A 12708-nucleotide genomic window follows, 5' to 3' on the forward strand; every position below is an offset into this window, starting at 1 on the left:
TCATTATTTTATTTAATTTTTTTTAAACTTTTATTAACTGAGTGAGCACCTTTCCTTAATCTCTCTTTTGCGAAAAATACGATTTCTTTCGTCTAGTTTCATTCTATCTAAAACTGTTTAAAAAAAAAAATCTATGTCGATTCTAAGCTCCTTGCATTTGAGCTAATTTATAAAATGAAATTGCCGAGTAATTCCGTATGACCTTCTCACATTTCTTGTTTTGACATTCAGTATTACTGATTTTTCAACCTAAGTTTTGTCATGTATTATGTACAAAACGGTAAATAAAATGAAAAATTATGTTTTCCTGATAAACATAGAGTGACTGTGACTGTTTATTTTTATAAAAAAGAGAGGATCAGACAGTTATAAAGTAGACAAAACTAAATTCAATTATCTATAAAAGTATGTACAAACATAGTACCATTAGGTAGGTGGATGTTAGTTTTTCATTTATCAGAAAAGATATCAAATCATCCTTCTTGGGTAAGCGTATTTTTCAAAATTTAAAATTTGAACTTTGAAAATTGAGTAAAATGGTGCGAAATTATGAACAAAACAGAATGAAGCTACAACATTCAAAAGTAAAAAAAAGTAAAGTAATCGCTTATTTTTTCAGGAGGGGCTTAACGTCCAACTACCATTTACTAGGTGTCGTGGACGGAGGCGACTAGCAAACGTACTTTACTATTTCTCATTTAACCATTAAATAAAATCCAAGGCCAAGTCCGGGAATCGAACCCAGTACCACAATGCATAATTAGCTTTGCAGATCTCGCAGCTACAACATTAAATTTATGCAATTAAATAAACTACTTCTTACAAGTTTTTTCTAAATTAATTAATTTGTTCGGAAAATTATTTATTTATTTATTTTTGGTTGATGCACGGATCTCCCATATCTGGTTTTAGTTGCTGGGTGACCTCTAGTGATTTTTCGCCCAATGAAACTCCTAATCTCGCCATGGAAAGTGAAAAAGATTGGTCTATTGAAGTTAAGTGATTCCTGGCTATTCTCTGCAATAGTCTGCAGAATGGTTGTTAATTTAACGCTACTTTTCTTGTCATGTGCTTCATTCTTATTTACCGCATCTGGGTATCGGGTAGCTTCATTATTTAACTGATGCACCTTTCTTTATTTAATAAAACTTCTTTTTAATTTACGATTACTAATGGTGGAACTTGTATTTAAAGGTTCTCGTAAAGTCTCATCAAAGCAAGTGATGGTCGTCCTGAACTTTAATTTTTATGGTCGAATAACGACTTTTAAATTTTTGAAACCATTGCTGTTCTGAGCTTTTGTAAAGCATGTAGTGTAATATAGTAATGCCTATTTTTTCATGCGGGCTACATGTCAAACTACTAAATTAGGTGTCGTAGACGGAGGCGACCAGCAAACAAACTTTACTATAAATTTCTCATGCAAACCCATGAATAAAATCCAACGCCTAGACCGGTTTGATTTATGTAAACATGGTTTATGTAAAAATGCTTTGGTTTGTTGTTATACTCCCAATTACGAAACATCATAAAATATATATATCATTACAGGTATTTGACCGAGTGTGTTCGTTCCTCAGTCTCCACGACATAATGCTTTTGATATGCACTCTGGAGTGTCTGAACGCTATCAGTTCACTTGGTGAAAAAGCTTGCAACTCAATTGTCAGAGTTCGAGGCGCAGTTGATGTCTTAGTATCACTTATTACTGTGGAGGTAATTATTATGTTTTTGTTGTTAAATTATATATATATATATATATAAAAGCCTGGATAGTTGTTTATGGTTGTTTCGTTGGTTTTATTTAGGCGCAGAGTTACGGTCCCAGAGCGTGCATTCAGATGAGAGTGGTTGAAACAGTAATTGGGAACAGTGGTAGCACAACCATCAGTAGCTCGAGTAGTACCAATAGTTCACCAATACAGAACACACCAGTCACCACTTCTGGTTTAGCCTTGCAGACTACAACGTCAGATAGGGGTGTTCTAAGTTCTGCTACTGTTATGAGTTCTGCTAATGTTATAACTTCTGCTAGTATATTAAATTCTGCTAGTGTAATAACTACTGGAAGTGTTTTAAATTCTGGAACTGTAATAACGACTGGTAGTGTCATAAATTCTGGAACTGTACTTAGTTCTGGAAATGATCTAAGTTCTTCTGGAACTCCATCATTTTCTACAAGCATTTTTACGAACAGTACTAGCAATTTCAGCAATACTGTTACAACAGTAGCATCTTATACTGCACAAAATGTGACATCAGTTCCAGTCTCCATAGTGGCGACAATACCAGTACCCAATCTCTCACCGGTTACTACAGCTCTTCATCACCAAGCTCCTGTAACCCTGCAAACACCTGTAACTACAGCTCCTGTGGCTGTCACTACCTCGCCAACCTGTTCGCAAAGAGGTAAAGCTGTAGAACTATAGTTCAAAATTTTGATATAAATTACTTTAACCTAACCGTACTTTACCTTACTCCTCACAGGAGAAAATACTTACAAAAGGCTCCTATGATTTTTTTATATATGGTAAAGTGATAACAAACGTAAATCTAAAACTTATACTTTTTAAAAAAAAAGACGAAGGGTACCCCTGAGCCAGGAGGTGGGTAGATTTGAGAATGGGTAGAGCGCCGTTATTTTTGTTCTGGACGGCCCTATCTCTTATTCTTGTGTACTGTTAAGGAGTTAAATGTATTGCTGAAATCGAGTTAAAAAAAAAATTCCTAACCAGAAGTGCCCCTTTACTCATCGGATTATTAACTTTCTGGAAAATAGCTCCTAAGTTTTTCTAAAAACTTCGTGCTTTTATTGCTCCCACGTTGATTTATAACTTTTTCTTTCATAATTTTTCCAGAAAATTACGATAGTTTTCTGGAAGGGGTTGGAGTGCGCATTTCTGTAAGGTTACATTTCACTTAATTGTGATACATTGTATAATGTTAGTGAGATTAATTGTGGCTTAAATATTCCGAGTTTGGATAATATTAATGAGATTTAGAACTTTAAGAATTGTAGTAAGATAAATTCGTGTGTGTGTTTTAATCAATTTTTTTTTATATTCAGACGATAAAGCTAATTCACTGGTTCGGAGAGTTATTTAACTGTCAATAGCGCTAAAACTTCTGTAAAGGAAAGGCAAAAATATATAAATTCCATTTTCTGTATGACGAGCTGGAAGTTACCTCAACTTATTATTATTATTTGAGGATCCAGTTTTTAAACTCAGGATTATTTCTTAGAGCTGCTCATGTCACTGAGACAAGGCTTCCTCAGATACTAATGTGAGATGTTAAATGTTTGTTAAAAATCAAAAACAGCATCATGATCCAACCGTAATAAACCCAATCGACTTGATTACAATAAGTTTCATAAAGTCGAGGTGTGTGGACCGCGTTACATTCATGCGTTAATACATTTGTTACGTTCATATGCATAAAAACTTTTTTAAACGACTGCTAAATTATGACTTCCACTTATTTATGTAGGATGAATATCCGAAACTGGAGAACGGACAAAAAAAGCTTGCCTACTGGTGGAAGACTAAATTTCTTCACAAAACTGTTGCAGTTATATACGTAGCTGGTGGTAAAAAACCGCTATTAGAGATGAAGTGGTATATGTATGTAAGCCTATTGAATTAAAAATTAAATATCCCTTCTATTAACCTGTTGCATAAACTACTAGAGAAAGAAAGAGTACTGCCCATTTCAGTCCTAATTTTTTAATTTTTGGACAAGCTCTCGACCTAGGGACTAGGTCATCTTCAAGGCTTATGCTATTAACAATTATATTTTTTTTTACATTGTTTTATCTAAGAGGTTCGTGTCTGCTATCCTGTCTGTTTATATCAGTGAAAATGTTGGGTCGTTTTGCTCTCGTCTTATATTGTAAAATATTCATCGTTTCTGGTGACTGATTCATTAAAAATGACACAGCAGCCTTAGATATAACAATTTTAAAAATGTTATAAATGTTTATAGCATAACCCATGAAAATGACCTAGTCCGTAGGTTGAAAGCTTGGAAAAAATTTACAAAATTATGACTGAAATTGGCGATATTATTTCTTATAATTGAATCAGTCACAAAAAATGATGTACAATACTCGATAATAAACCAAAATTAGTAGTTTAGTTTAAACAATTCCAGAAAATTTTATAAAATTAGTCCTTTCTTAATTTTGTTACAGTTACAGCAAGCACTTCAACTTCACTTAATTCCGCCTTGGCTACACAGCAGGTTGCCCAAGAAAATGAACAATTTGCTTTAGCGTGGCTGCGTAGTACGTTTGAGCCACAGAACGGAGGCAGCATGGAACAAGCGGAACTCTACAAGCAGTATATCAACTATTGCGCTAGCATTGGCCGGCGAGGCGTTATTGCACCTTTACATTTTCCCAGATGTGTCAGGTAATGTGGTTTTTAATTTTGCTGCGTTTGATACCTTTTTGTCTGATTTATTTAATTTTGAACAATTTTAAATCGAATTAATATAAGGAAGTGAAAAGATTCTAAAGGAGGTAGAATTTTAGGTTTCTTCTTTTCAAAGAAAATGATTTTAACTGGTTTTTCCTTAACTATTTATTTATTTTGTAAAATGAAACTATTTAAGACGAGCTCAAAGATGATAAAAATTCGAAAATAAAAGGAAATTTGTGTTAGAATTTTGATAATCTTTGAAAAATCGATAGTGCATTGACACCAAATTTTGATTGTTAATGTAATTCTAGATTCCTTGCAATTGTATTTCAGATCAGTGTTTGGAGGAACTGTGGGTCCGAAAGCTGTAACAGTAGGTGAGGTAACTCAACATCATTATGAGGGAATCAGTCTGAGGAGTAAACCTCTGATTCCTAAAAGCTCAATAGTTGTGCCGGGTATTTTACAAAATTTACCAACCACACCTTCGCCAATTCTAAAAGCGCAGCTAAGTGCACCGCCAAAACCCTCGGCTCAAGTTTCTCCACTGCCTACTAAAGTAAGCGCAAAATAAAACGTAAATGGAATTATATACATCCAACTCCTGCACAACAGACCTATCATAAACAATAAATAAAGCAAAAGGGAAAAAATTATTGCCAATTTCAATCATTTTTTGTTTCAAGCTTTCGATCTAGGGACTGATCATTCTCGAGGCTTGTGCTACAAACAATTACAATATTTTTTACATTGTTACAACAAAGATTGGTATGTTTTTTCTCCTGCCTTTTAATATACTCGATATATATTATAAAAAATTATGGGTGAAATTAGCAATAATTTTTCTTCCCTTTGAATCGATGATTCAGTCACCAAAAACTAATGAACAATATTGCACTATAAATAAATACATTTTTAAAAACGACAAAACATTCACCCGCACATAATACACATTTAAAATTAATAATAGCAAAATAAAAATAATATCCTACAACAATCAGGCCCATTAATATATCAATTCGACTGTAACAACTGTAGCGACCATATACAAAATAACTTAAATTGAAAAAATGTCAAGCAGTATTTGGAAAATACGGGAGTATTTTCAAATACAATTAAAACTAGAGAAATATTTTAAAGATGCATATATTCAGTTACTATTTTGCTTGGAATGTATGACATTCCCAAATTTTATTTGCACTTTCTTTGCAATAAATTTTTTTATTGAAAAAAGTTAACACTTTTGCATTCTTTGATGCCCAGTTTTAAATCTGAATTTGTATTTTGGAGAAATAAGGAATTCCCTCAATCCATTATTATTTAAGTATTAAAGGCTTTAGGCTTTAGTGCTGAACGGTATTGTCATTCAACGATTCAACTAAAGAATGTATTTTTATCCATTCAAATGCTAGTTCTGTAGTAGATTGTACCGGTGCAGAGCTGGAAATGCATCCTATTATTTGTAGTTTTTTATTAGGTTGTCAGATATTTTCAGAGCATCCTCTCTGTGCCATCCTGCATGTTAGGAAATATAAATAAAATTTTAAAAAATCATTCAATTTCTTCCTTAACTAAATTGGTTTCCTGGCTAAGTGGAAAATCCATACAAGCAAACAAACTAAACTCACTGACTTCATAACTAGTAACTCTAACAAGGTGGTTGATTATATCGATTTCATAATTGTCACTATGAAATATGTGGCAAAATATAACCTAGATTTTGTAAAGAAAAAGTTACGAATTGACCATAGTTCTATTCAGAGTCCAAAAATGCTCTATTCCTCAGTTTTAAAATGAGAAAAAAATATACGATAGCCTAACATTCTACTAATCGATTAATGTATCAAAAAACTAGTTCCAAATTTAAAAATGTATGTATTGGAAAAAAGGGTTTCACAGTGGAAATATTATTAGCAAAATTTAAAATTCCAAAAATTCTAGGAGGCCTTTGAGAGGCAGCAATAGAATTAAATAACATTGAGGGATTTCATATAGGCAATATTTCCATGAATGAATGGCTATAACGGCCTCAAGTTACAGAGGTATGGCAGTGCTGCAACTGCATACATATACCTCTGTTGCTCATTTTAACAGTACATATTATCTCTCTGAAACACTGTTCATCAGAGAATAACCTCTATGCAATCAATACAATACCTGAATTTTATATTAGTTTTTGTGGGTTTTAAATTGTATTAATTTTAAATTGTAAATTGGAAGAATGGTATAAACATCAAGAAGGCCTGAACGTCAAATTTGCAGTTGCTAATAGGTAATGATTTTGTAAAATATTAGTTATAGTATCGAATTTAAGCATTCCTTTGAAGTACTCCAGAACAATTTACATTTCTGACAACGACTTGATGTCTCTGAGCATTAAAAGCATTACTGGAATTCCATGTTTTTTGATGAAATCAATTAAGTGGCGATTTAACTGGACTGATATTTTTAAAGTACTTTTTATTGAAATCTATTTACTGATTTCTTCTAAACTTCATATACAAAATGTTATAATTCTCTAATTTTATTGGTCTCATATTAATCCTTTATTAGAGTATCCTTAGGTTTCGCCCATTCTGGGCTATTAAGAGGCTAAATTGAGAAAAAATTGAGTAAATTAAATTTTTAAACACGTTATAATAAATTACAATTTGCCATCAACATACTTTTTTTGTTTAAAATATTGTTATTGGTAGTTATAGTCTTGTAGTGGGTGTGTAATAACGGCGTCTACAAGGGGGCACCATTTATCGTTATTAGATATGATCGTAGAATCGATTTAAAAGTTCGGCCAGCATTTATGATTCTGCTGACGTTTTAAAAAATAGGTGGTTTTTAATCTTCGATAAAACAAAAGTTTACTTTTGCGCTTTGGAATTGTTTTCTATGTTACCATTAATCATTGCATTCTTTTTTTTATATTCTGTTTAAAATTTGTATTCTTTTTAAGCATGTTTTTGTAACATATTTTTAAACTTCGTTAAGTATATCTTAACATGTCTAACGTCAGTAGAAAATTAGTTGATGAAAAACCCTCACACCTTCTACGGCAAATGAAGTGATTAGTGGGCGAGTCTATGGCTAATGATGTGTTTTATGGAGACATATTGGGCTCACTAACGAACAGGCTATTTTATTTTCTGCTAGCTATACTAATGTAGAAAAACTAGCTGAGAAGACGTACTGCGACCTGTCGAAGATTGCAAAGTTACTTCTAGTAAGCCTCCGAGCATGAGTGAGACTCCAGATGAAAAGCTAGTCAGCGTAGGAGCCGTGAAAGAGCAATTCATGAGATCCACTTTTAAGGGCCGTGGTCCGTACTGGTTCCTTCATACTAGATGCGATCCCAGCGCACTTTTACTTGTAATATTGTAAAATCTGATTTCCCTTAACAAATTATCGGGCAGATTTCATATTTCATTACGACCTGATGGTTGATCGAAAGGGAAGACAACTTATCTATAAGAAGACTGGATTGACCTCGGAGGGCTGAGTTTTTCAATATGAGGTCTCAATAATTTCAGCTACAGAAGATCGGAAATTTAATGATATACTGCTAAGTTTCCCACGCGTCATCAGGCCTGTACTAGTCATAAATACCTTAAAACATCAGGTGAAACACATTATAGAGACTTCAGGGCATTCAGTATCTGTTAAGGCCAGGTAATTACCCCCAGAAAAATATGTCACTGTGAAGGCTGCATCTCAGAGAAAGTTAAAAGTGGCAGTAGAGGCAGTATGCCACCTTAGATAGAGGAGCCAGTGCGCAAGTCCGTTGCACGTATTGGTTTAAAAGGATGGCATCTAACATCCAAGTAAGGACAGACAGCTAAACTCCCAGGTTGGTCCTTATAGCGTCTCGAATCTACAGGATTTTCGTAACACATTGAATCTAGAGTATGTTCTTCGTAAGTAAGGCCCCCAATTAATAACTGTTACTACTAAAAATTCTGTAAATCTTTACCTGATTTTGTTAAATAGGGCACTAGTTCCCTAATTCAGTTTGACATGACATCATATTCTTACTACCCTTAAAGTAAGTAGAAAAATAAAGTAATACCTATATTTCAGGCGGGCTTTACTTCCATCTACCAATTAGGTGTCGTGGACGGAAGCGATCAGCAAACATACTTTACGACAAAGTTCTCTTATTAAACATCAAATAAAATCCAAGGGCTAAACCGAGATTCGAACCCAGTACCCCAATACGTTCTAGCTTTGCAGGTTTCGTCTCTAACCACTCGGCTACAGTGGCGCCTATTCTTACTCCTATTCAGGCAAAATGTTGCAGTCGCGCCACATTCGCACTTTAATTTCTCTGGTGGGGAATGGTTGTAATCGCGGCTTAATTTCTCTTACATCGTAAGAGGAAGTAAAGCAATCTCAATTTATCTTGCCGTTCTTAATGGAAAGCACTGTAGTCGCAATTTATGTTTAGCTTTTCCTCTTATTAGAAAGTCATTAATTCATTATTTTATCTCATAACTTTTCTTATAGCATCTCTTTCTTCAACATTGTACCACTTCCTTACAAAAAAAAATTCTGCGTTTAGACAATTTATGTTACACTATGAGTGTTTACAGCAGATGTTTTTGAATTTATATTTTAGACCTATTGGATTTCTTAAAAATATTGCAGGTCATTCCTAGACAAGGCCCACAAGCCCGGCTATTGCATCCCTCTGGTTGTCCTGTGCCCATGAACTCTGTAATACGACCGTTGGTTGAAGATAAGTCGTTGAATCACACTAGTTCTACTAAACTGCCAATTCCGAACTCCAAACTTAATGGATTAAGGCCTGATGTTCCTGTAAGTATAATTGCAAATCAATTTTTGTTTCTTATATTTTGCTCCAGTTATCACATATAGTAGTTATGTAATCATTAGTTATTAATATAATCATTTAATTGCAGAACAAGCTGGAGGAAACTGCAGCCCCAAATGTAATAGTGAAGTGTGCGATGAATCACCAAAGCAGGCCACCTCCACTCGCGCCATTAAGCTCTGCTAATAAACTTCCGCCGAAAGGAGTGACCCAAAGTTGCCAAACTTTGTCAGTAAGCACTGAAGAGACAGCCTCAAGTAATACTTCAAGTTCAGGCAATAGAGATAACAGCGGTACAACAGGTGAGCGATTCAACTTTTTTTACATTAAATAGGATTCAAAATAGCTTTTCCCGCTGAATAGAATGTAATGTAGAGGTTCGGTAAGTGTAGCAATAAAACTATCAAATCCGTTTCATTGTGTAAGAGAAAGTCGTTTCCTGGTAATCTTCCCAATTTCACATGATGTGACTGTGAAAGTAGTTGCTACTACTTTTTTTAACTTCACTTACATAATTTTTCACTTCTGTGTCTATCTTTGTACTTTTTTTTTTTTTATAGTTTTTAATTTTGTTATAGCTGGGGAAGAAGGTGCTAACTCTGCAGGTTCAAGCTCATTAGATGGTTTTCTGTTAAATGGTATTCCAAACTCGTTAGATCTAGGAGATACAACTAGTAAAGATTTTACACCGAAAAGCCTAATGCTTGCTGACCTTCTTGAGAAAAATATAGAAAGACGAGAACCTCCATCGTTAAATGGTGCTTTACGATTAGTTGAACGGGGACTGGAATTGGTTCATTCTGGTGCTCAGACAGCGGCCGGGCAGATGAACGGGGCCGTGACGATGAGCATGAAGTCTCAGAACAATACTCTTAGTAATACGACAGCTACCTCCAATCAGGATCTCAAGAGACCGAACACGTGCGCGGTGAATGATGTTCCTCTGGCTAAAAAAGTTCATCTAAATGGAGATGTCAAGACTAAAGAACCTCCGGAAGAAGGTATGTCACTCTTTAATGAGTTCTAACTAAATAAATACATAATACTTTATTAAATAGAAGTAGTATCACCTGTACAGTATTAAATTGCAAAACTTCTAGTTTACTTTTTTTATACTTTTTCTAACTAGGTAAGAAACGTTTTGCGTTTATGCAATAATTTCATTAGTTTTACGAAAAATGTTATTATATCAGCCTAGGCTTATTCGATCTTACAGCGGGAGGAGAATATATTGGAAGTGTTTAGTGAAAATGTAGAAGTGTATGATTCTCCAATAAACACCCAGCCTCAAGTTTTTTTTAAAAATTAGACTCAATAATTGTGGCTTTAATATATCTAGTGGTATGGGTGTCAGCCATTTTTTTTTGTTTTTCAGAATAACTACTTACCGTTATTAATTAAAATTAGCTTAACATGTTTTGTCCAGTTTTTTTTCTTTTATCATTTTCAAATTTTCAAAATTATTTTAACAGGTAGTCGTTTTTAAATACGTTGAACACTTTGATCTTAACATAAATTTTCAGCAACATATTTTATATAGCCGTACGGGGCCTATTATTCTCCAACATTGTATTTTTCAATATATTTTGTACATTTTGTATTACATTGTATTTTGTAAATTTTATTTAGGTCTGTAGTCCACCATGGGCCCAGTTTTGGTCTAAGCGCATATTATACTTTTTCACGGAGGCCCGATTCTAGTGGATAGATAAGTCAGTGGTGCTCAAACTTTTATTTTTGTGTTTCTCGCATTTAAATCGTAAATAAGTCGCGAACTACTTATGTGACTCACAGATAAATCGCGTGTACTCAGATAGCTTTTGCCGTTAATTTTGTCGTTCGTAGCACCCAGGTTTTTTTTTTTTTTTTTTTTTTTTTTTTTTCTGACCGGACTTTTAGCCCTAAACAGAAGTTTTTTGTTAACATTCTTTGACAAAGTTAAAAAAAAAACGTAAACAATGCAGTGTCCAGGTTTTATAGACAAAGGCCGATTCGCAACAAATTCCCCATATTTCGTACCGCGAAAACCACCGATTAGCCGATTGATTCCATTAGGTTGCCTTTAACTAAATTTTAATTTGGGATCAACGCAACTCGGTGAATTCACTGTTACGTATACTAACAACGGTGATTTGATGCTTCTGTTTTTAAAGACTATAAGTGGCTTAAGAGCTTGTTGCTATTGAACAATGATATTCTTATTGCCTCTACATCCATGATAATTTCTTAGATTGAAGGAAAACGAAATATATTATAAAATACTTTCGTGTTGTACCATAATATTTTATTTTTATATTTTAATTTTATTTATTTATTTACAGTTCCGTGATTATTTTATTTAGAAACTGCGTGCTGTTGTTGGAGAATTGTGGGAGATCCCCAGTTCGAATCCTGCGTATGCAGTCATTCATAATACTTAATGCATCATAATACTTTCTTAAATAAAATGTAGTCATAAGCGGGATTCGAACTGGGGATCTTCCACTTACAAAGCCACGCTGTTGACCCTAGACCAACACCCGCCCCTCCATGGCAAGATATTCTTACCGTAATCATAGGTCAAGAAGTCTTGCACACGTAGTACATTAACATGGTGTGATGGTTGCTTTTATTTGATGATAAAACAAATTTATCCTGATTCACCCTCAACCATTCTGCAACTCTACATTTTTTTAAATCTTCGATTATTATTTTTAGTTTTTGCAGTCAGAAGAGCTCCCAAAACGTGTATTTCTGGTGGAAAATTAATATTGAAAACCGATCACGAATAGATAAAATTGTAACTTTGATCTTAAATATCTCAACAAATATTAGAGATATCGAAACGGGACCAACGTCATTTTTCACAGTTTTTTATGTTGTTTTCATAATCATAGTCAAAACCAGTGGTCCTTACGAAACCCCAATCGGGTTTTTAGCCGTAACTCCGCCAAAAATAAAGATACAGCGTCGAGAGTGGAAAATTTGAAAACTAGACCAAAAAAACATATAGTTTACTTCGTGGGTTTTTTCGAAATTCCGCTTTCCTAAAAAGTTATTAGCGAATGGTGCGTTTTAAATGGAAAAAAATTCTCATGGATAAATTCGCAAAAAATGTAAACATTTTTTAATTCCCATCTTTATGGATATGTTAATTACAGGAAACGTATCGTCGTCAGCAGCTAACCTTTACGCAGCGCTAGCAGCGGATGCGCTTGAAGACGAGCCTGTTGAAGAGTTGGCCATGACTGTTTCCAGTGTGGGCGGTGTGACTGCCACCCAAAGTGGAATGACCGCTGGAATGGTTCAGGGTCAGGTAGTGATGCAGTCGCCGACAACAGCCCAGCATACCCGACAGATCCTGGTCACGACGGGCGCAGGTTTAACTCAAAGGGTGGTAGTCGGTGGGCAGCACTATGTGGTCGCCCAACCACAGACAACCTTAGTGCAGGTAACAACGTCTCAACGTTTTATAATCATACA

At 34.4% G+C, this 12708-nt stretch overlaps 1 protein-coding gene across 5 annotated transcripts in view; it reads left to right on the forward strand.

Moving 5' to 3' along the window:
- The window catches only part of Bap170 (Brahma associated protein 170kD), a 46246-nt gene that overhangs the window by 20975 nt on the left and 12563 nt on the right, over positions 1-12708 (forward strand). For 2 of the 5 annotated variants that reach the window (XM_074142717.1, XM_074142722.1), the window contains exons 9-16: positions 1552-1716; positions 1809-2409; positions 4193-4412; positions 4755-4980; positions 9060-9230; positions 9335-9548; positions 9807-10247; positions 12387-12676. In XM_074142717.1, coding sequence (XP_073998818.1) covers positions 1552-1716; positions 1809-2409; positions 4193-4412; positions 4755-4980; positions 9060-9230; positions 9335-9548; positions 9807-10247; positions 12387-12676 — 2328 coding nt within the window. The remainder of the gene's footprint in view (positions 1-1551; positions 1717-1808; positions 2410-4192; positions 4413-4754; positions 4981-9059; positions 9231-9334; positions 9549-9806; positions 10248-12386; positions 12677-12708) is intronic. The other 3 variants (XM_074142718.1, XM_074142719.1, XM_074142721.1) reach the window with 3 other exon arrangements.

The sequence above is a fragment of the Rhodnius prolixus genome, unplaced genomic scaffold (assembly GCF_049639745.1).
Source record: "Rhodnius prolixus isolate KJV_2025 unplaced genomic scaffold, Rpr scaffold_12, whole genome shotgun sequence".
Classification (NCBI taxonomy): domain Eukaryota; kingdom Metazoa; phylum Arthropoda; class Insecta; order Hemiptera; family Reduviidae; genus Rhodnius; species Rhodnius prolixus.